Source organism: Pteropus vampyrus, unplaced genomic scaffold (assembly GCF_000151845.1).
Source record: "Pteropus vampyrus isolate Shadow unplaced genomic scaffold, Pvam_2.0 Scaffold97, whole genome shotgun sequence".
Taxonomy (NCBI): Eukaryota; Metazoa; Chordata; class Mammalia; order Chiroptera; family Pteropodidae; genus Pteropus; species Pteropus vampyrus.
In genome coordinates, this window is record NW_011888878.1 from 162291 (window position 1) to 187694 (window position 25404).

The 25404-nt window shown below is 36.6% G+C and overlaps 1 protein-coding gene across 1 annotated transcript in view; it reads left to right on the plus strand.

The window, feature by feature from the left end:
• Positions 1–20293, plus strand: part of GXYLT2 (glucoside xylosyltransferase 2) — a 112595-nt gene extending 92302 nt beyond the window's left edge. Inside the window, exons 7-8 of the mRNA XM_023533151.1 lie at positions 9049–9221; positions 19465–20293. Coding sequence (XP_023388919.1) covers positions 9049–9221; positions 19465–19647 — 356 coding nt within the window. The 3' untranslated portion in view covers positions 19648–20293. The remainder of the gene's footprint in view (positions 1–9048; positions 9222–19464) is intronic.
• Positions 20294–25404: the final 5111 nt, after the last annotated feature.

A 25404-nucleotide genomic window follows, 5' to 3' on the forward strand; every position in this document is an offset into this window, starting at 1 on the left:
TGTGTCTGTACCTGCTTTGGGGAGATTTCTAGTAAAATGGGCTATGTAAAGGGAAGGAAATGAAACCAGCTAAGTATAGATAATAAGGCAGGACATTCAGCCAGAGGAGAAGTAGTAGGGTTCTGCTCATAGGGAGAGAGAAGAGCTAAAATGCCCATGGGATTTACATAGATTGTCCATAAGTTGAATGTGATACTAGAGAGTTAGGAGGGTTTTCTGGGGCCACAGAATAGGATGCAGTCACATGGAACATGCCTTTTCAGTGGCCCCATCAGGGCCTTGTTCTCGTACTGCCAGTGATCACTGGAGCTCTGCACTTGAATGTGTGACTACACTGTATACTCACTCCACCAAAAGCACCAAGCCTGGCAGTTATGAATGTGTTCTGGAGATTGGCAGGCCCAATTATTTGGTATTAGGACTATTCTTGCGAACTGGAAATAAATCATTGTTTTGAGAATCTGGGAAGTTCATGAGCTCTGACATAAAATGCAAGAATAAAGATTTTAGGGTTCTTGTGGGAAGAGGTTGTATCTACTTTATGTCTTTCACGGTGCAAAGGTTAATGCTTTAAATGGTGTTGTTTTTCAGAAGTGTTGGTCGAATTAAAGTAATTAAGAGAATGGAGTGAAAGAGGAAAGTAGATGGATGAGAAAGACTACGGCAAGGAAAGTGAAAGGGGAAAAAAAGTAGTAAGAGAAAGGAGGAGAAAGGAAAAAGATACAGGTGGTAGAGGAAGGTATGGGGTTTTGTTCACTCCTCCATTCAGCAGGTTTTTTGTTGAGCATCTACTGTGTGCCAGCCACAGGGTTAGGCACTGAGGATATGGCAACAGACAGAATAGACAAAGTGCCTGTTTTAATGAAACCTACCTTTTATTGGAAGAAGTATCCTTCCAAAGAATAACAACTAGCTGTTCAAAATCAAAAATTGTAATAAATTCTATGAAGGAAACAAAGGGATGAGAAAGAGACTATCAAAGCTGGAGGGACAGGAAGGCTTTATTTAGATTGTGTGATCAGGAAAGTAAATTTTCTTTGAGGAATTAATTGCCCTTTCCTGAAACAAAGTGTATTCTGGAAGAAGGAAGAAGAAGAGACTGGGAAAGCTCAGTTCTGGAATGAGACATTCACAAAACTAAAGAAACAAACAAAATATTAATAATGCAATCAAATAGACTTTGTTCTGTTGATACAGTGTGGTAAATGAGTAGAAAGGCTGTTTCACTGTGAACTTAAAATAATCAGGTATAATCTATTACATAATCTTAGATAACTCAAGAGTATGAAAAAATCAAAAAGTATGAGAGAAAAGTCAATTCATACAGTTCTTTGCAAGTAGTTAGAAGGCTCTGGAAATAAATGTAGAATCCTTAAGAGATCATGAAGGGATTTCAAACCCAAAGACCACCAGTTAATTATAAGCTTTTTAATTTAATTTAATTTTATTTTTTAAATTACAGTTGACATACAATATTATATTAGTTGCAGGTGTACAATATAGTGGTTAGACATTTATATAATTTACAAAGTAATCACCCCAATAAGTCTAGTACCCACCTGACACCATACAGTTATTACAATATTTTGACTATATTCCCAATGCTGTACTTTATATCCCCGTGACTATTTTATACTGCTAATTTGTACTTCTTAATCCATTCACTTTTTTCACCTAGCCTCTTCCAATCTGACAACCATCAATTTGTTCTCTGTAATGAGGAGCTTTGTTATCAATATAAAATGGGGAGGAAAATGGCCAAAACCCAGAGTTTAAAGAGAGGTTAACTTGAAAAAAATATTTTAATATGAATTGCAATAGTTTGAGACTTTAGGGATTTGGAATTTTAAAACCATTCACTGTATTATTTTCTCAAAAGGAGAAAAATAACCTATTTCATCATGCTATCATTTCAAACAGATCTTGACACCCCTGATAATCTTGCTTAAAATAGATCCATTTTAAAATAGTGATTATGTGCCAAATAACCATCATTGGTCCATCATTGGCTGATATATATATATATATAGGTTTTCCATCTGAAGCCCATCCCATGAAGCTAGTTGAGCCTCTTTTCTCCTCCTCCTCCCTCCATTAACCAAATGGAGATTTCAAAGAGTAACCCATGCAAAATTTATCTGTGAATAAAAAGACACATCTGTTATTTTTAATTGCCTACTTTTGATTTCCTTTTCTTTTAGTTAGAGTGCCCTAGTTTTCCTTCAGGGGATTGCTTTTCCCCGATTGCCTGCAGTCTTAGAGCCCCACCCACCCCTGACTCCCACTAAACCAGTTAGCCCATCTCCTGGGTACCTGAGTCTGAGAATCCAAGAGCAGAAAGTAGTCAAGACTGGTTCATCCTAGTAGCAATGCTGAAGAACTGACATTAATTTGTCCCCATCCCCCATGTCCTAGGAGTGTTCCACTTCCTGCCCCGATTCAGCTTTACCTCTGATTTTATAAGCTACTCCCTCTCTTTTGAAAGCAAAAAAATTTTTTTTTGCTTCACGAGCTAGAATCAAAGTTGGTTACTTGTAATCTAATATAGATTCATATTCTTGAATATTTTAAGTTAAAGCAATCTACTAATATGACAACTTTTCTACCATTTTCTTACCTCTTTGAAGAGATTACATTTGCCCCAGAAAAATTAAATGGCTTATATTTTCTAACGCACACTCTGATTTCCAAACCTTTCATTATGATCAGACCATTTTCTCCTCAAATGCTTCTTCAGGTCTCTGTGTCTGACGGTCAAAATCCTATCCTTATTATAAGTCTAAGTTTAAATGAAACTTTACTGAAATGTCCTCCTTTCTATGAATCCTGATAGAACATGTTTATTTGGATGACATTATGTACTATCTCAGTTACAAGAGTATACGTTCTTTGAGGGCAGAAATAGCACCTTATTGTCTACTGACAACAATGCCTTACATAATGTGGTGAACCAATACTGTTTCAATTTTATGCTTGATGTATTTTGCATTTAGCCTCTGGAAAAGGAAGTATAAAGATGTGAATTGAATTCTGTCTGGAGTCCAATTTCATATTTGACATTAAACCACTGGGATTCTTAGCTGGTCTCCATAATGAAGATCTATAAACCCCTAAACTTGTAAGCAAATAATTTTCATATCCTTCATTTGTAGTTTTCCAAAAACAGGACCTAAAATATTCATTAGATACTCAAAGAGATCTGTGACCAAGAAAAAGTTAAGAAAGACTGACTGGCCACCTGCATGTCCAGATGCATTTGTAGTAAAACATTTATCGGCTTCCAGTCAAGATGGCAGAGAAGGTAAATGCTGTGCTTGCCTTCTCTCACAACCACATCAAAATTACAACTAAACTACAGAACACTCATCATTGAGAGTCACCTGAAGTCTAGCTGAACAGAAGTCCTACAACTGGAGACATACAGAAGAGGTCGCCTTGAGACTGGTAGGAAGGGTGGAGCCGCGAAATAGGCTGTTCCCACACCCACATATGGCGGTTGAAAATTGGGAGGGATATCTCAGCTGCAGAGGTCCTCCCAGAAGAGCTAGGGGTCCCAGCCCTATACCAGGCTTCCCAGCCCAGGGTTCCAGTGCCGGGAAAAAAAAGTCCTCATAACTTCTGGCTGTGAAAACAAGCGGAGATTGTGGCTGAGAGAGACTAAGGGCAGCTGGAGTCATACATTCCTCTTAAGGAGCCCACACCTGGCCTTACTTGCTGACGGGCTCACTCACTCGGAACTCCAGCACTGGAGCAGCAAGGACATACAAGGAGAAACTGAATTGTCTGTCTTCAGTTTGAGGGCTGGAGAGGCAGCTTTCTCCCAGACAGAAGTGCTGGCAGAATCCATCGTTTCCTTATTGAGCCTTCCCCAATGCTGGCGTGCAGACTCAGGCAGCCACCACATCTGAGTCTCCATCAAGCTGAGTAACACCATTTGCCCTTCCCTGGTGATTCCTGAGACCCTGCCCCACCCAACTTGCAGGCCCACTAACCCACTCCAATGGCTTTTCCATACATACATCCTATCTTGGCTCATGCTGTGACTCCTAAAATCTCTCAAACATTCACAAAACCCAAATAAACAGCATCTTGCCTCAGCATGCCCCATACCTCTTGTTGAGTAGCTCCAAGCATGGCACTAGCAGCAGCAATCCTCAATTTGCAATTTGCAGCTCTCAAGGCACCTCCAAGCCCAGGGCAGGTGGCAGCCATCTTATGATTGCTTGATGATTCTTTCCAGGTTGTCTCTGGCCCAGCACAGGCTATGGCTGGACTTAGGCTGCAACGGGGCCCCTCCCAGGAGACCCTGGGGCCAGCACACTAGGTGGCTGGCTCCTGATGAAGCTGGAGCACCATCTGGGCTGTAGCCAAGGATGACACACCCAAAGGGCAGACAGGGCAAGCACCAGAGTCCTGCTAGAGCCAGTTCTGCTCCATAGGATCAGCCCCTCACTGGCCAGTTCTCACAACCAATCAGCCTGAGGATCAGTCCCATCCATTGATGTGCAAACAGCAACCAAAGCCCAACTACAACAGGAGGGTACACATAAACCATACAGGGACACACCTGGAGCACTTGGCTAAGGTGACCAGGGAAGACTGCATCGCTTGGCTCCACAGGATGCCTACTACATAAGGCCACTTTACTAAGACTGGCAGACATAGGAGCCCTACCTAACACAGAGAAACAAACACAGGGAAGCATCCAAAATGGAAAGACAAAGAAACATGTCCCAAGTGAAAGAGCAGGGCACAGCTCCAGAAAAAGAACTAAACAAAATGGAGACAAGCATTCTAACAGATGCAGAGTTCAAAACACTTGTTATAAGGATGCTCAATGAACTTAGGGGAAGAGTAGATGAGCCCAATGAGAATTTTAAAGAGAGAGAAAATACAAAAATGGAGATAGAAAACATAAAAAAGAACTAAACAGAAATAAGACTACAATGGATTAGATGAAGCAGAGGATCAAATCGGTGATTTAGGAGATAAAATAGCAGAAAACACCCAATCAGAACAGCAACAAGAGAAAAGAACAGTAAAAATGAGGATAATTTAAGGGAACTCTGGGACAGAATCAAGTGTATCAACGTTCTCCTTATAGGGATATCAAAAGGAGACAAGAAAGACCAAGGGATTGAGAACATATTTGAAGACGTAATGACGAAAAACTCCCCTAACCTGATGAAGGAAATAGACATACAAGCCCAAGAAGCTCAGAGAATCTCAAACAAGATGAACTCAAAGAGGCTCACACTAAGACACATCATAATTCAGACGCCAAAGGTTAAAGACAAAGAGAGAATCTTAAAAGCAGCAAGAGAAAAACAGTTAGTTACCTGCAAGAGTGCTCCTATAAGACTGTCAGCTGATTTCTCAGCAGAAACTGCAGGCTGGAAGGATTGGCAGAAAATATTCAAAGTGATGAAATGCAAGGACCTACAGCCAAGATTATGCAGCAAGGCTATCTTTTAGAATGAAAAGATGGATAAAGAGCTTCCCATACAAGAAAAAGGTAAAGGAATTCATCAACACCAAACCAGTGTTACAAGAAATGTTATCAGGACTTCTTAAAGAAGAAGAAAAAGGATTTGAAATATGAATAATAAAATGGCAATAACTACATATTTATCAACAATTACTTTAAATGTAAATGAATTAATTGCTCCAGTCCAAAGATAGGGTGGCCGAATGGATAAGAAAACAAGACCCTTGCATACGCTACCTACAAGAGACTCACTGCAGATGGAAAGACACGCACAGACTCAAGGTAAAGGGATGGAAAAAGATATTTTGTGAAAATGGAAACAAACAAAAAACTAGGGTAGCAATACTTATATCGGATAAAATAAACTTTGAAACAAAGGCTATAACAAGAAAAAGAAGGATCCAGTAATCCTACTTCTGTGTATTTATCCAAACAAACTGAAAACACTACTTCAAAGGAACATATGAATCCCTGTGTTCATTGCAGCATTATTTACAATAGCCAAGATATGGAGCCAAGCTGGGTGTCCATCAATAGATAACTGGATAAAGAAAAGGTGGTACATATATACAATGGAATATTACTCACCCATAGAAGTGAACTCTTGCCATCTGCAACAACAAAAATGAACGTAGAGGGTATTGTGCTGAGTGGAGTAAGTCAGACAAAGAAAGACAAATGCCATATGATTTCACTTACATGTGGAATCTAAAGAACAAAATAAACAAACAAGACAGAAACAAACTCATAGATATAGAGAATATTTTGAGGGTTGTCAGATGGGAGGGGTGTTGGGGGGCTAGGTGAAAAAAGTGAAGGGATTAAGAAGTACAAATTGGTAGTTACAAAATAGTCATGGAAATATAAAGTATAGCATAAGGAATATCATCAATAATATTGTAATAACTATGTATGGTGTCAGATGAGTACCAGATTTATCAAGATGATCACTTTGTAGGTTATATAAATGTCTAATCACCATGTTATACACCCGAAACTAATATGTTAGTATGCATACTGTAATTGAAAAATAAAAAATTATTTAAAAAATACACATCACCAGTGTACTATGTATCAGGAACTATGCTAGGCTCATTCAACTTAAGTTATCTTGTTTTATCCTTTCAGCAACCTAATGCAATAGTTCTTGTTATAACAATAACAATGATAATAGTAATTATTACAGCTTACATTTATTGTGTGCCTCTATGTGCCAGGCACTGTTCCAAGTACATATATATATATATGAACTCATTTAATACTCACTGAAATCCTATTAGATAAGTGATATTTACAATTCTTCTCACTTTTACAGATGATGAAACCAAGGCCCTGAAAACTTATGATTTTGCTTGAGTTCTCATAACTAGTGGTAGAGTTCTGTATTCAAACCCAGTAGATTAACTCCAGAGCTTGCTCTATTAACTCCTCTGCTATTAGATCACAGCTAACACATGGTAAAGCTGTGATTCAAACCAGGATAATTCAGCTTCTCTTTACTGCTTCTAAATTGAGGTCAAGGGTTTCAGTAAGTCACCAAAGTTATAGAGCTAGGAGGTGATAGAAGCCAACTTCGAATTTATGTCAGTCTGATTCCAAAGCCTTTCTGTTTCACCTTCTGCCTTAGAGTGCCCTCACGGGCCTCGGGCCTCTAAGGAGGCTGCAAAGAGAGAAAAGGTTTCCTTTTGTAGTGGGTTCCTATACTACTTGGGAAAAAGCAAAAATTTTCATTGCCCATCCTAAAGTCCATGAATGCAGGAATTGTACACATAGCAGGCACTCAATAAATATTTGTTGATTCAATTGATCAGTGTATTTACAAAAACAGAGATGGGTTTTAGGACAATTCATTAGGTTACAAAAGGAAACAATTGGGCTAGGGTAAAGTACAGTAAAAAGGCACAAAAGTAATTTCAGGTATTTTTACTCATATAATCCATACACCCACCCTCTTCACTAAAGTGCAGAAAAGTCTAATAGAGGAGTTGGGATTCAAATCTAGATAATGTGACTTCAGGATGACCACTTCTCCATCCCAACTATGGATTATGTATGTGCAAGTGTAGAGAGGTGAATGCAAGAGAAACATAATGCATTGTAAGATGAAGTTATCCAAAGAAAAAGAAAATCTCATAGTGTGTTGTAAACAATTAGGAATTTGATGGAGGGTGCCTGGATGTCACTGTTACCTGTAAAGATTGAGCAGAAGAAATACTATACACAGTCTGCCAAAAGGGAGGTGTGATGATCTCTTCATCCTTTGCTTTCTACCTTGAAGCTTTCTGTAAGTAATCTCTAATCAGTGGTCCTCTTTGCGAGAAGGGGATGCTGTCAACCCAACCAAAAAGCACATCTTTAAATTGCTTTTCTGACCATGGTAATTGATTTGCTCTAATCCTGTGCTCTAACGTGGGGCCTTTCTTTCCCATGATCCTTAACCACATTCACAAAGAGTTTTGATCCATATTCCTTTAGCCCTTGCCCTTGGAGGCATCAAATTGAGGAGCCAGGAAGCTAGGGGATTGTGAATTTATTGCTAATTGTATAATCCTAGTCACTAAGAGGAAAGTTTCTGAGTTCAACAGGATTACAGCAGAGTTTCTTGACCTTGGTACTATTACTGATGTGGGGACTCTCCTGTTCATTGTGGGATGTTTGGAACATCCCTGTTCTCAACCTACCAGGTATTGGTAGCAGCCTCTCTCATATATGACAACCAATGTCTCCCTCCAAATATCATCAAATGGCCCCAGAGGAAGGGGGTAATATTGCCCCTTGCTAAGACCACTGGATTATAGATACAAACATACAAAAGTATGTGTACGCACATGCTCACCCACAGTATATATAGTAACTTTGGCATAGGGACTTCTTTTGGCCTTGCTTTTTTCTTTGGACTTTTTTCCATTTGCTGTTGTAGTTTTTTGTTTGTTTTTTTCCCTTTGTTTTGCTTTCGTTTGTTGGTTGGTTTTTAATTCCTAAGAGGAATCTTTGCTTCAATCTTGACTTCTATTTTTTGGATTTGTCCATTTCACAAAACCTTTCCAAAGAGATGATTATAGCTACTAACGCTATTGACCACCACTGTGTGCTTAGCGCTTTGCTAAACATGTGTGTGTGTTTGTGTGTGTGTGTGTGTGTGTGTGTGTGTATAAGTTTAATAATCAAAATAAGAAGGAGGTCCCGCTATTCTCATCTTACAGATGAGGAAACTGAAGCACAGGGAAATTGAATCACTGGACCCGGATTTCACTGTATTTGAGTGAGAGAGTTGGGATTCAGACCCCAGCTGCCTAATGCCATTGTTTGCTCCTTGTCCATGATGTTATACTGCCCTCCTTTTGGGGATTGAAGCCTACAACACCACTATTGTGTGCCACTTCAATCCCTGTTATCAAAATCTTTACACATGTAGTGAAATTTGGTCTGAGTCATAATCACACTCATGCATTTAAATTATGTGTGCTGTGCAGTTTATGGAAACTTTGGTTTAATCACCAGGCATGCAGAGGAGAGCTGACACTGACTGTGGACACATGTCTTTCTCTTGTCACCACCAGAGTGTCTTTATGTGTTCCCCTGCCAGTGGAACTACCGTCCTGATCACTGCATGTATGGAAGCAATTGCAAAGAGGCTGAGCTTGAAGGTGTGTCTGTTCTGCATGGGAACCGAGGTGTCTACCATGATGACAAGCAGCCAACTTTCAAAGCACTCTATGAAGCTATACGGGATGTAAGTGTGCTCTTACCACTGTTTAATAGACATGTGCATATCAGCATAAGTGTTTTGGTCACCATTCCCTTTGAAGGCCAAATTATTCCTTAGAAGCATTGAGTTATACCAGTTTTCCCCAAACTAAGTCACTCTTATTTCAGTATATGCGCTTACCCCCAATACCTTACTTTATTCACTTTTTACTTAATTTTTCCAAGTAAGTAACTCACTTTTTTTTTCCCTTAAATAAATTCACTTAGGGAGGACATTTTATATCTGAAACAGAAACCCTGTGCCATTTGCTTTAACAAAGGGTAATGGGTTAAGGTAAACATAATACAATTAAGAATAAAATGATATTATTCATTTCAAGCTAAATGTGTTACTTGCTTGCCACCTCTACCCTGTTGAACAATCAAGACAGGGAGCCAAACTAAAAGTAACAGTGGAGTCTTTATTTATGTACAAGCAAAAGAGAAAAAGAGGCTCCAGCTCTGTGGTGTTCGGTGTTCCATTTTACCCACCAAAGAGCCCTGGGTGAGGGTTGAGTGGACGCAACACAGGCAGGAATCATCTCAAGGCTCCTGTATCTTTTTGGATCCTTAGGCCAGGGGAGGGGGAATGAGAGGAAAAAGAAGAAAGACTGGCAAGGTAACTCCCCCAGAAGGTCTTCAAATGGAAGTGCCTGGGACAGGAAAGCAGATATGCATATGAGCATGGGAAGTGGACACTGAGTCCTGTAACAGCAACACCCTCAAGGAAACTACAGTACACTGCCTGTGCACCAAGTTTGGTGCCAGAAAGACAGCTTTTCCCAGGAGGCATAACAGGCAGCCTTGTTATTGCCTATGGTTGAGTCAGAGAGATCACAGATAGGATTTTGGGCCTGGAATTGGAATCTTCAATGCCTGAGACCTCCTCTTACAACCTTGAAAAGATTGATTAGCAAATGTTAAGGAGGAGTTAAAGATATGTAAGCTATCTTCTTACATTAAATGAGAAGATTGAGATAATCTTATTTTGTGGTTCACCACCTAAAATCATGTCAAGCACTGCCTGCTAGTCCAGTAGTATCCCCAAATACACAGGGAATACCTGAAACTGCAGCTAGTACTGAACCGTATATATACTATGTTTTTTCTTATACAGTAGTACTCCTTTATCTGTGGTTTTGCTTTCTGCAGTTTCAGTTACCTGAGTTCAACCGTGGTCCAAAAATATTATATGGAAAATTCCACAAATAAACAATGTATAAGTTTTAAACTGTACACCTTTCTAAGTTGTGTAATGAAATCTTGCACAACACCCATCCATTTGTCACTTAGTAGCCATCTTGTTTATCAGATATTTTGAGAAAGAGAGAGATCACATTCACATAACTTTTATTAGAGTATATTGTTATAATTGTTCTATTTTATTATTAGTTATTGTTAATTTTTTACTGTACCTAATTTACAAATTAAAAATTTTTAATTATTTATTTTTATTTTTCAATTACAGTTGATAATTAATATTATTTTAGTTTCAGATATACAGCAAAGCATTTAGATATTTATATAACTTGCGAGGTGATCCCCTGATAAGTTTAGGTCCTCCCTGACACCATACATAGTTATTACAATATCATTAACTATATTACAATATTCTTGACTACATCCCCGACTATTTTGTAACCTATAATTTGTACTTCCTAATCCCTTTTTCACCCAGCCCCGCAAACCCCTTCTCATTTGTCAACTATTAGTTTGTTCTCTGTCTTTGTGAATCTTTTTCTGTTTTGTTTGTTCATTTATTGGATTTTTAAGATTCCACATATAAGCAAAATCATGTTGCATTTGACTTTGACTTATTTCACTTAGCATAATACCCTCTGGGTTCATCTATGTTGTTGCACATGGCAAGATTTCATTTTTTTATGGGTAATACTCCATTATATATATATGTACCACCTCTATTATCTATTGATAGACACCCAGCTTGCCTCCATATTTTGGCTATTGTAAATAATGCTGCAATGACATAGAGATGCATATGATTTTCAAGTTGCTGTTTTGAATTTTTTTTAATAAATACCCAGAGGTGGAATTTCTGGGACATATGGTGGTTCTATTTTTAATTTTTTGAGGAACTTCTGTACTGTATTCTATACTGGCTACACCAATTTGCAATCCCACCATAAGTGCATGGGGTTCTTTTCTCCCACATCCTCACCAAAACTTGATCATTGATTTATTGATGATAGCCATTCTAAAAGCTGTGAGGTGTTAGCTCATTGTGGTTTTAATTTGCATTTCTCTGATGATTAGTGATTTTGAGCATCTTTTCATATGTCTGTTTGCCATCTGTATGTCCTCTTCGGAGAAATGTCTATTCAAGTCCTCTGCCCATTTTTTAGTTAGATCGTTTGTTTTTTTGTTTTGTTTTGTTTTGGTATTGGGTTATATGAGCTCTTTATAAATTTTGGATTTTTTTTGTTGAGAGTTTTTTGATTATTGATTTGATTTCATTAGTAGGTTTGGTCTGTTCAGATTTTCTGTTTCCTCTTGACTTAGTCTTGGAATATGGTATGTTTCTAGGAATTTAGGTATTTCTTTCAGGTTATCCAATTTGTTGGCATATAATTGTAGTATTCCCTAGTAATCTTTTGTATTTCTGTGGTGTCAGTTGTCACTTCTCTTTCACTTCTGATTTTATTTATCTGTCTTTTTTTTTTTCTTGATGATTGAGATTAGTCTGATTAAAAGTTTATCGATTTTGTTTATCTTTTCAAAAAACCAGCTATGGGTTTCATTGATCTTTTTAATTTTTTTAGACTCTATTTCTTTTACTTTTGCTCTGATCTTTATTATTTCCTTCCTTCTACTCACTTTGAGCTTTGTTTGTTGTACTTTTTCTAGTTCCTTTAGATGTAAAGTTAGATTGTTTATTTGAGATTTTTCTTGTTTCTTGAGGTAGACCTATAATGCTATGAATTTCCCTCTTAAGATTGTTTTACTGCGTCCCATAGATCTTGGGTCATTGTGGGGTTTTTTTTTTCCTTAAGGTATCTTTTTGTTTTCTTCCTTGATCTCATTGTTAACCTGTCCCTTGCTTAGTAGCATGTTATTTATTCTCCATATGTTTGTGCGTTTTTCAGTTTTTGTCATGTAATTGATTCCTAGTTTCATACCATTCTGATAGGAAAGGATACTTGATTTGATCTCAATCTTCATAAATTTACTGAGACTTATTTTATGGCCTAACATGTAGTCTATCTTGGAAAACTTTCCATGTGCACTTGAAAAAAATGTATATTCTGCTGCTTTGGGGTGAAATGTTTTAAAAATATCAATTAAGTCCATCAGCTCTAATGTGTCATTTAAGGCCACTGTTTCCTTGTTGATTTTCTGTCTGGATGATCTACCCATTGATGTCAATAGGGTGTTAAAATCCCCTACTATGACTATCACTGTCGATCTCTCTCTTTATTTCTGTCAATATTTTGCTTTAAATATTTAGGTGCTCCTATGTAGGATTCGTAAATATTTACAAGAGTTATAGTCTCTTGTTGGATAGATCTTTTTGTCTTTATGAAACGTCCTTCTTTTTCTCTTGTCACAGCCTTTGTTTTAAAGTCTATTTTGTCAGATATAAGTATTTCGACCCCAGTTTTTTTCAGTTCCCTTTGCATAAATTATCTTTTTTCATTCCTTTACTTTCAATCTGTGTGTGTCTTTAGATGTGAATTAGGTCTCGTAGACAGCACATACGTGGGTCTTGCTTTCTTATCCATTCAGCTAACCTATGTCTTTTGCTTGGAGCATTTAATCCATATACATTTAAAATGATTATTAATAGGTACATAGTTATTGCCATTTTATTATTCATATTTATGGTTTTTTCTTCATCTTCCTCCTCCTCTTCCTCCTCCTCTTCCTCCTCCTCGCCCCCCTCCCCGCTTTAACATTTCTTGTTATACTGGCTTGGTGTTGATGAACTCCTTTATTTTTTTCTTGTATGGAAAGTTCTATCTCTTTTTCAATTTTAAATGATAGCCTTGCTGCTTAGAGTAGTCTTGGTTGTAAGTTCTTGCTTTTGTTCACTCTAAATATTTCCCTTATGGCCTGCAAAGTTTCTGTTGAGAAATCAGCTGACAGTCTTATAGGAGCACTCTTGTAAATAACTAACTGCTTTCTCTTGCTGCTTTTAAGATTCTCTCTTTGTTTCTAACCTTTGAATTTTAATTATGATGTGTCTTGATGTGGGCCTCTTTGGGTTCATCTTTTGGGGGGCTCTCTGTGCTTCCTGGGCATGTATGTCTATTCCTTTCACCAGGTTAGGGAAGTTTTCCATCATTATGTCTTCAAATAGGTTCCCAATCCCTTGATCTCTGTCTTCTCCTTCTGGTACCCTTATGATGTGAATGTTGTTACACTTCATGTTGTCTCAGAAATCCCTTAAACTATCACCACCTTTTTAAATTCTTTTTTCTTGTTGCTCTTCAAATTGGATGTTTTTCTGCTACTTTGTCTTCTAAATCGCTGACTTGATCCTCTGTTTAATTTAATCTGCTATCCATTCCTTCTAGTGAATTCTTCATTTCAGTTATTTTATTCTTCATTTTTGTCCCTTTTTTATGGTTCCTGTGTCATTTTTTATGTTTACTATCTCTTTGTTGAAGTTCTCATTGAGTTCATCTATTCTTCCCCTAAGTTTATTGAGCATCCTTTAACCAGGGTTTTGAACTCTGTAACTGGTAGATTGCTTATCTCCATTTCACTTAGTTCTTTTTCTAGAATTTTGTCTTGTTCTTTCATTTTGGAATTATTTCTTTGTCTCCTCATTTTTGGTGATTCCCTGTGTTTGTTCTTACATATTAGGTAGAGCTGTTATGTTTCCTGGTCTTGGTAGAGTGGCCTTATGATGTAGGCATCCTATGGGGCCCAGTGGCACAGTCTACCTGGTCACCTGAGCCCTCTGCTCCAGGTGTGTCCCTTGTGTCCCCAAGAATTGTGTGTGTCCTCCTGTTGTAGTTGACTCTTGATTGATGTTGGCACATCAGTCGGTGGGGTTAACATTCATGCTGACTGGCTGTGAGAACTGGCCATGACCACTGGGGATGAGTTGCTGTTTAGGAGCTTTTCTCATGGAGAGGATTTACCCCAGTGGTGCTTTGATGACTGCAAGGCTACCTTTTGGGCATGCTATTTCTGGAGCTAATTGTGTGGTGCTCTATGGTGGTCTGAAGCTAGCCACCAGGAATGTTGGTTCTAAGTTCTCCTGGGCAGGACTTTGGTGAAGGTCAAGGTCAGCTGCTACCTGTGCCCAGCCTGCGGCCATCTAGTAGTAGCTACGAAGTGACCTGCAGTTAGTAGCTGCCTATGCTGGGCCTAGAAGCATGTGGCAGTGGCCACACTGTGAACTAAGTCCAGGTGCCAACAGTTCCGTGCTCGATTTGGGTGGGTCAGTGTATCTGGGAATCACCAGGGTGGGGTGAGCGCTGTTCACCAGGTTATTGCAGATTCAGATTTGGCGCCTACCTATGCCTGGGGGCTGTGTGTGGGAGGTGCTCAACACATGAAAAATGTCAGCCTCCCCCTCAGCCTTCACCCTGAAGCCACACAATTCAGTTTCTCCCCATATGGCATTGGCACCTTTCAAGCTACTATCCCTTCACTGAAGCTAGGATGAGTATTTGTGAGCAAGTGAATCTGTATGTGGGCCCTTTAAAAGGACATCTGGGCTTCCAGCAGCTCTCTGTGTCACTTGAGTAGAATCCCTTCTGATTTTCATATCCAGATATTGTGGGGGCTCCTCTTCCCGGTCATAGGGCCTTGGGTTGGGGAACCCAGTATGGGGCTGGGACCCTTTTCTTTTCAGGGGAGACCTCCACAACTGAGCTATCTCTTCCAATTCTCAACCACCACATGTGGGTATGGGACTAGCCATTTTATGTCTTTGCCCCTCCTACCATTCTCACTTTGCTTCTTCTTTATATCCTTAGTTATGGGAGTTCTATTCATCTAGTGTTCAACTGGTTCTCCAGGTGATATTCTATAATTTAGTTGTAATTTTGATGTGGTTGTGGGAGGAGGTGAGCACAGCATTTTTCCACTCTGCCATCTTGACTGGAAGTCATAAATTAAAATTTATCATAGCTATGAATGTACAGTAAAAAAATGTAGTATATTTAGGGTTCAGTACTATCTGTAGTTTCAAACATCCACTGGGAGTCTTGGGCCATATCCTCTTCAAATAAGGGGAGACTACTGTATGTAAATACCTATTATAAAGTTTTATTAATAAATTAGACACAGTAAGGGATTAATGACAATAACTAATAATAAAATAGAAAATGATAACAATAAAATAAGGGTTACTTGAACATATGAACAGTGCTACAAGGACAGTCTGTTTGATAAATGATAGATGAGTAGCACATACGGCATGGATACACTGAATCAAAGGATGATTCATTTCATAGGCAGAACAGAGCTGGATGGCACAAGGTTTTGTCACGTTATTCAGATTGGCGCACAGTTTAAAACTTATCAATTGTTTTTTTCCGGAATTTTCCATTTAATATTTGCAGGCTATAATTGACTGCATGTAACTGAAACCGTGGAAAATGAACCCTTGGATTAGGAGGAAATACTATATCTTGCATCCCACACTTTGGGAAATGCTGCATTTCACATTGTTTTTTAACCTTGAGATTGCCAAGGGAAAACCAACAAGTTGCAGGGATTCTAAGACATAGTGTAAGGGTTGGCAAACTTGTGCCAAATCTGGCTTGCTGCATGTTTTTGTAAATTATATGAGCTAAGATAAGATTGCCTTTTAAATAGTTGGAAAAAATTAAAAGAGGAAGAATATTTTAGGAAATGAGAAAATTATATGAAATTCAAATTTCAGCATTCACAAATAAAGTCTTATTGGGACACAGAGACAACCATTCATTTATGTATTTTGTGGCTGCTTTCAATTTGCAGTTGCAGAAAGAGTAGCTGTGACAGACCATATAGCCCACAAAGCCTAAAATATTTACTGTCTAGCCCTTTACAGAAAGTTTGCTGACCCCTGACATAAAGCATGTAAACTTTATTGAAGGATTTTTCTTAAGGATCTAGGAAACCTTATGTATTCATGAACTGGCTTTGGCAGGTGTGAGGTAGGGAATGAGTCCTGCAACATAACAACACATTTTTGCCTGTATGAAAATGTATATTTTGCTAAGTGGAACTCCAGAGAATTCCAACTCTGGAATTCCCAGAATTGTCTTCTGTGCCCAGAAAGAGTTTCACATGCCTATAAATTAACATCTCTTCTACATTTCCAGCTGTTGGTTTTAAAAGGCCTAGTGATTTAATTACATAGGAAATTTGTTTTGTACTTAGTGATATCATCTACCAGTGACTTCAAATAGTGACTTCTGGGACAAACCCATTCAAGAGTACAGATGGAAGTTAAATAATTATGCAGCAGATATGCGTATATCTTGGGTTTCATTTATGATCTGTCAACTCTGGTGTAGAACTGAGCAACTGTGGCTCTTGAGTTACAGTGCATCTTGTTTGTTTTCTGGGAGATCAGAACAAGGGTCAAATAACCGTTTCATAAATGACCCTGCCTGATATACTCAATGATGTTCTTCATTTGGGCCTAAAAAGACATTTTTCATTCAAGCATTTCAATCAAGAATATCACTAACCCCATCCTGAAATGTGAGTAAATGTAGAGAAAGTCCATCATGAAAGATATATTTCCCAGCTCTCCACAGTGCTGTGCACCATAGTGTAATGGGGTCAGGGCTTGGCTATGGGGATTGGCAGACTTGGGTTCAAGTCCCAATTTTGTCATTTTTTGATGATTAGTCATTAAATTTGTACTCCTCCCTTACTGGGCCTCAGTTTCCTCATCTATGAAACAAAGACAATATTAGCTACCTCATAAAATTGTTGTGAGAATTCAAAAAGCGATGCTCTTTAAGCTTTTAGTACTACAGTACCTGATATGTGGTTGTATTCAACAATTAGAAATTCTTTAGATGATAACAGTTCCCCCCTTATCTCTTTTCCTACCTTACTTATATTTTATCTCTTGCTCTCTCTTCCTCTTTTTCTTTCTATAGATATTTTTTCTCTCTCTCACTATATTTTTCTCCCTTCATATTTCTCTTTGAAAATATTCTCTCTGTCCCTTTTCTTTCTTCCTCCCTCTCCTACCTCTCCCTCGCCATCTCTCTCCAACATTTTCTCTCTCTTTCTCTCTCTCTCTCTTCCCCCTCTCTTTCACACACACACACACATACACACACACACACGCATGCACACACACACACTAATCCTGTGTCTATGTGTTTGTGTGAAGGAGAAAGTACACTCTTCTTTCATCATGATCCAAGGAAAGTCATCTATCAGATAGGCATTCTTTCAGTAATTCTTTCAACAGTCATCTAAGAAGAACCTGTTTTATGCAGGAACAATTCTAGATTCTAGGGAAGTCAGAATTTAACAAAACTGACAAAGCTCAGTCCTTATGAAGCATCTATTCTGAGTAGGTTAAGCCAGACAGTACTCACATGAACAAATAAATAAAAATGTATCAGATAGTGGGAGATGTTAAAAGGGAACCAGAGCAGGGTGATGGGCCAGGTCACAAGACTACTCTGAGCATTGATAACCTAGGGTCCTCAGGATGGCCTCTACAAGCCTGAGACTTATTAGATTGAGGCAGCCATGGGGAAATCTGGAGGAAGATACTGCTAAGTAGAAGGAATAACCTGGGGAAAGTCCCCAGTGCAGGAATGAGTTTGGCATGCCTGAAGGACAAGGAAGAAGCTATGGGGAGCAGAATGATGAGGCAAGGAGAAAGAGGAGATGAGCTAGAGAGTGCTAGGTCACATGGAGCCTTTAGAGCAAGAGAGGAGTTGGACTATTCTAATTGCAATGAGAAGCCCCTGCAGAAAAACGATATGCTCTAATTTACGCTTTAAAAATATCGACTTGGTAACTTGGTAGAAGGGGTGCAAAAGTGAAAACACAAAGACTCTTTAATGAAACTATTGAAGCCATGTAGATGAGTGCTAGGGCTGGCATGCATTTGTATGATAGCAGGAAGATGGGAAGAAGTAGCCATGTCCAGGACATGTTGTCATTACAGAGTTTACAACACTTGCTGATGGATTAGATGAGAGATGTAGGGGAAAAGAGGACTCAAGGATGAACTCCAAAGTTTTGACCTTTTTTATTTCTGTCACTGGGGATACAATGATGAAAAGGAGTTTATCTATGGTCTAGACTGTACTATGAAAGAAAAAATGTACCAAACATAGTCTTGGGCAGAATATTTTGCATTACATAATGCAAAATCTCCTTCTGAGAAGAAATTTCCATATCTGATAAACATGCTTAAGTAATATTTCTGATGAACTTTAAAAGGATTAAGACTTGTTCTAAGAAACCAGACACCCACTCATTCTGCTGTCAAGCAAGAGTATACTGACCTTTCACCATGCTTTTCTTTTTCTTTTTTTCTTCTAGCCCTTTTTTACAAATTGTCCTTGCCAACAATGAACCTTTGATTTGAACTACTAAAGGCCTTTTCCTTTTCAACAAGATTGCAATAAAACTTAGACACATGCTCATAACTAAGTGGTCTGAAAGTTTATTTTGGAAAATACTGCTCATGGACACATTCTATGCGAAAACGAGAATATTAAGTGAGGAAAAAAACAACACCCAGTATTTGGTATCTGAATTATTAAAATAAAGTTCATTGCTAATAAATCTTAGTAGTAATTGCTAAACTCCAGAATTCCTGAGATTACCATAGACATACTCTAAAGTTTAACTAAGATTGCTAGAAATGCAACAACTATGAAAAATTTAGTGTTTTATTATAGTAGACTTCAAGTACCTATTTAGGTCTTGCTTCTATTCATCAAGAATATATGTAAAGACCATATTATTTTTAGAGATATACTTTGCTTTTAGATTTTCAGAGCCTTAAGGACCCGAATAAATTATCCTTTTTTGTTTTTTTAGAGATAAAGAAGCTGAGGCTGAGAATGGGTTAATAATTTTCTGATGTTGCACAGGTTTGAATTCAGGATTTGAACCTTGATCCTCAGAGGTCCTTTTCACTGTGTATATACAAACCCATGCCTGAATATTTATAGTAATTCCCTGTTTCATTTGTTAGTAAAAGATATTTGCTTTTTAAATGAAATTTCAATAACTAAAATAAACTTTTTCTTTCTTTTTAAAAAATTATCTTTCAGTTTCCCTTTCAAGACAATCTCTTTCAATCCATGTATTACCCTCTTCAACTGAAGTTTTTGGAAACTGTGCATACTTTATGTGGACGAATCTCACAAGTTTTTCTGAAACAAATAGAGAAAACAATGAAAAGGGCTTATGAGAAACATGTCATCATCCATGTCGGCCCCAACCAGATGCACTGAATGTTTTGTATTGTTGCAAGTCAATTAGGCACCTCATGAATGAGGAAATAGTCATCTGTAAGCTGCCTGGATCTTTTTCGTATAAATATTTAATGGTGCTCCATGACAAATGAGTTTTAAAAGTCTTGTTAAATGTTGCTAAATTCGTTGCTCCTAAAAGGAAAGATGCTTTATTTTTTTTCTAAAATGCTGTTTATCTTTCTGTTTTTCTTTTTTAATATTATTACTCATTTAACATTGTCCAAGCAGGTTGAACTAGCTGTGAAAAGAAACTTTTGTCAACCTTCCAATTCCTGTTAAGTGTCTGAGACAATATTAGTGGCATCTAAGGTGGTATATTCATCCTGTATTCCTGAGACTCTTTCTATGCAATTGACTCCCCCACACCTTTGTAATAAAAGTAATACATGCTTATTGTAAAACAAATAAAACAAATTTTAAGAAGTTATAGAGAATATAGTTCAGTGAACCAAAATCAAGATTAGATTAGCCATAATCCTACCAACCAGTGAAAAAGATTGTTATTTTAATGTAGGTCCCCAGCTTCTTTTTTTCTCTTATTTCTATATTTACTTGCTGGTTCTCTTTTCCATTGTAACACATATCTAAAACGGGCAGTCTGAATAAAAGCTGGCCCCTATGCTAAGATTTTTATGTGGAAGACTAAAAAGTTAAACAAAAATGATAATGTTTATAGTGCTATATTTAAAATACATATGGGAGAAACGTTCAGTTTTAGATAACTGGGCAGTGTTAAAAGATAAAGCATATCTGGGGGCGTTTTCTTAAGAAAACTTATTTGATTTGTAGAAAACTAAATCATAAGAAATGTCTGTGCAACCATAGCTTTGAAAGAAAATTGAATAATTGTCTTAAACCTAAGAGACCTATTTAGCAAAGAGATGTGATTTTGTGTTTGCCCATAGACAAAAACATTTTATCTCTTACATCATCAGTAGGTGTGGCCTCCTTTCTTTTTTAAACTCCTGGGCAACAACTAGAAATTAAAGGCTAACTTTGAATTTAATGTGTATGAGAACCAAGCAGGTCTTATCACCTAGCTACAGGAGAGGAAGTTTTATATTCTGTTCCCCAAAGGGATCTGACTTGATCCCTAGTTACTTACATAGCTGGTACCAGCATAAGGGAATTTTGCGTAATGCTTTATTTCTCAAAAAAAAAAACCTTGTGCATAAATGATCTCTTTAATGTTTGCAACAGCCAGATGAACTTAGTAAGGGCCTGTATCATCTCCACTGGGCGAATAAGTAAATTATAACACAAACAAACATACCCAATATAATTGCTATTATATAAGACATACAGGTAAGTAGAAGATATATCCTGTTTAACAGAGAAATATTTGAAAACAAAAAATATTAGATGCTTTTCATTACATATAGACAGCAATCTGGAACTATAAAAAGAAAAAGATTATTTTGTTAATGTAAACATGATATCCTATATAGTGGAATCCTGTAGGACATCACAGGTTCTATATCAGCAGGAAAAAATCTCACCCTGAAAAAAAATATGAAATCTCAGCACTACAAAAAAATCTCACCCTGAAAAAAACATATGAAATCTCAGCACTACATGTAAGTATCAATCAGTATTGGTATGCAGCATCATTATAGTATTAACAAATTTAAATACAAAATATTAGAGTAATAACACATATTTTCCTCTGATCAGTTGAGTGGCTCATGGTTTATTATTTTTGTTAAGGAAATTATTATGATGATATGAAACTTTTATCTTTGCTGTTATATTTTATGTTTTCTCATTTTATTACTAAAGGTGACATTTTTTATTATTTTACATCTAATGGATGGGGACAATTTTTGAATTGTCTTTTGCATGGAGGAGAATGCATCCTATATATCCACAAATAGGCTTTTAGTGAAAGAGCCAGGATGTGAACATGATTTCCTAACTTCCATTCCAGTTTTCTTAGTTCAGAATAGCCAGTAAAACCCACAAATGTCACTCCAATTTGTTGGTGGCTCATAGATCTAAAAAAGTTCCTTTCCTCTTTTGGCAAGTCTCACAAAAAATCTGCTCTAAAGTCTTTGAATACAGGAATGCCTTTTCTTTTATGAGAGCCATGTTTACCCACAAATCTCAACTATTGATCTGAACATGCAGAATAGGATTTCCAGCAAAAATCAATCATAGAACTCTAGAACATTCTAGAATGATGCATTATGAGAATCTAAAACCTTAGAATTTAGTATGGTTTTCTGCCTTGGAGTCCCTCTGCTGTATCCTGAATTTTTAGGTGAGTTTGGTGAAGAATTTAGAGAAAATTTATTTTTCCAATCCCAGCTGCCTGAAGTTCTCATTTTCTATAGTTCGGACATTACCGTGAGGCAGTATATTCTCTGCCTTTGACAATTTCCAAAAAACTACCACATTAGTGCCTTTAAAACCACAAATTTTATTCAATAGACTCCTAAAACATGCAGTCTGTGTTGCCAAAGGGTGTGTTGCCACATTGAATCTCTACATGGGAAGGGCATAAGACTGGTTCCTCTCGCCCTGTTCTGTCCTGCCCTGTCCTCTCCTCTTTCCTTCCCTTCTCCTTTCCTTTAAAATTCTGTTTAATTCATATAACTATGGAATTTCATTGGAGATAGAAAGACCACTTTCTAATAGCAAAATATGACAATATTTTTGTGTGCATTGAGACTGAGATTTTCCTTAATCAGGTCACTAGAAATGGTGACAATATTTTTCTTGCTGAATTATTATTTTTCTGATATAAATCTCAGAAATTGTGACTTATGTTGAAAAATCCATATTTAAAAAATTAACTTGCTAGACAATCTACTTTAGTTTTCTTTCAAACTTCCTAAACAACAGGTTAGCCTTTAGGATATAATGTTCCAAGCTTTACTATTTATTTGAGATTTCTATTACATTTTCTGTGCTTCCATTGCAAATTGTCGTGAAAATATAATTTCAATAATAAATTAATGATTTTATTAATTGAAATTATACTTATGTGAACTCATAGAGGTTTCAGAGTATATTATTGCAGTTATGGTATTCATAAACAAATGAACCATAAAAAACATTATTCACAGTCACAAAATAGTGATCCAATAATGGAATAATCACTCCAACCAACCCTGAAGACAACATTCATACAAATTTAGGTAAATGTATAGTATAATTATTGATACTTATACCAAAAAAAAAAGATATATAAACCAAAATGAACATGACCTTATGACTGAATTCAGCAATATGTTGAATTTAGAAATATGTTGAATTCCACGGGACCACAAATCATTATATTTTCACTTAATAGAATGGTAGGGAATTTTTCTTATGTTTTTGTTTTTTTTTTACCTTTTCATCTTCTTCCTTTTCATTTTTGCTTTTTCCTTACCTATCTTGGATGTAAGCTTCTGAGTGGTAAGAAGTGGCTTGGCATTGGTGGCAGAGTGACAGAACTTAAGGATCCCTGTGAAAGCAGAACTAAATTCTAATCCTTAGATCAAATATTTATGATAATAACTACCCAAAAATATTAAAAAACATACAATAAATACCTAAACACACACACACACACACACACACACACACCACACACACACACACACACACACACACACACACACACACACACACACACCTCACATGCCTTTTAAAGAAGGATCCAGCATTTGTTATGCTCTGTGAATTGAAGAATTGTAGTAAAACCTTATATCATCATTTCGCAATTGCAGTGCTGGTATTTAAAGCTGATGAGATTTTATTGGCAAACAGAGAAATTTGTCCTAGTTTTGTTCTTCACAGGTCAAAACTGGAAATATTCTTTTGAGACTTCAAGATAATGCACTTGTGTTTGCATCACTATATGCATGAACACATAAAAACAGGGTGCAATTGCTGCTTCATTAGTTTTACATGTTAGTGTTGTTACTGAAAAGTGCACCCATTGTTTATAGCTCCCAAAGAGACCCTGAATGCACATTGTTCATTGGAAAACTTTTTTTTTTTAGTAATTTTTGTTTGAGAAAAAAGGAGCAAAAAAATGAATACTCCAAAGTAAAGGAATTATTATAGCAAATTAAAAGGAACATAAGTATTATTTAAATACTGTCTTATCTTTTTAAATGCCAACTACAGTTTTACTTTTTTTAAATTTAAAGCTCTAAAAAAGATGTCTTTTAACATTATTTTAGAAGTGTATTTATTTTTTATGAGATTTCAAGTTTAAAATTTTATATTAAACAATAATATTTAAGTTCTTTTATGTAAAGAAATGTTAGGTGTATCAAGTAGCATAGCTACTTTTAAAAAGTATTAGAATTTTTTATTATTAATGGAAATCTTCATATATCAATAATGACTAAATATCAATGAACTGAATTCACGAATTTAAAGACACAGAGTAGCAGTGTGGATTCAAAAACAAAATCTAGCTATATGCTGCCTTCAGGAAATACATCTCAGCTGCAAAGAGAAACATAAACTCAAAATGAAGGAGTGAAAAATGATACTCCAAGAAAATGTCATCCAGAGAAAAGTGGGTGTAGCTGTACTTATGTCAGACAAAATAGATTTTAAAATACAAAAAGTAACTGGAAACAAAGGCAGACATTTTACAATGATAAAGGAGACAATACATCAAGAAGACATAACACTTATTAATACATATGCACCTGACCTACAAGCACCAAAGTATATGAAGCAACTAACAGAACTAAAGGGAGAAACTGACTAAAACACAATTATAGTAGGAGACCAAAATACCCCATTAAAACCAATGAATAGGTCATCCATACAGAAATCAATAATAAAATATTGACCTTAGATGCCACATTTGACCAAATAGACATAACATTTACAGAGCTTTTCATTCCAGAGCACGAGAATATACATTTTTTTCTAGTGCACATGGAACATTATCAAAGATAGACCATATGTTGGGATACAAAACTAGCCTTAACAAATTTAAGAAGATTGAAATCACACCAGCATATTCTCTAACCACAGTGCTTTGAAATTGGAAATCAACTGAAAAAAGAAAGTGGGAAAAAACAAAAATATGTGGAGATTAAACAACATGCTACTAAAAAAAAACTGGGTCAAAGAAGAAATAAAAGGAGATCAAAACGTGCATAGAGACAAATGAGAATGACAATACAACATGAATTTTTGGGATACAGCAAAAGAAATACTAAGAGGGTAGTCTATAACATTACTGGCCCACCTCAAGAAACAAATAAAATGTTTAAATAAACCACCTAACATTTTACCTAAAAAAAAACAAAACAAAAAAAAAACAAACCTAGAAAATAGAACAAATGAATCCCAAAGTCAAGAGAAGGAAGGAAATAATAAAAATTGGAGCCAAATTAAACAAAGTAGAGAATAAAAAGGCAATAGAAGTAAGTTAATGTAACAGAGAGCTGGTTCTTTGAAGGAATTAATGAAATTGACAAACTTTGGGCTAGACTTACTAAGAAAAAAATAGAAAAAGCTCAAACAAAATTAGAAATGAAAGAGAAGTTACAATGGATACCACAGAAATATAAAAACTATGCAAGAATACTACGAAAGGGTATACACCACCAAATTCGATAACCTAGGAGAAATGGACAAGTTCTTAGAAATATATAATCTTCCTAGATAGAATCATGAAGAACTGGAAACTCTAAATAGACTAATCAACAGTAAGACAATTTAAACAGTCATAAAAACCTTACAAAAAATAAAAGTCCAGGATGAGATGACTTCACT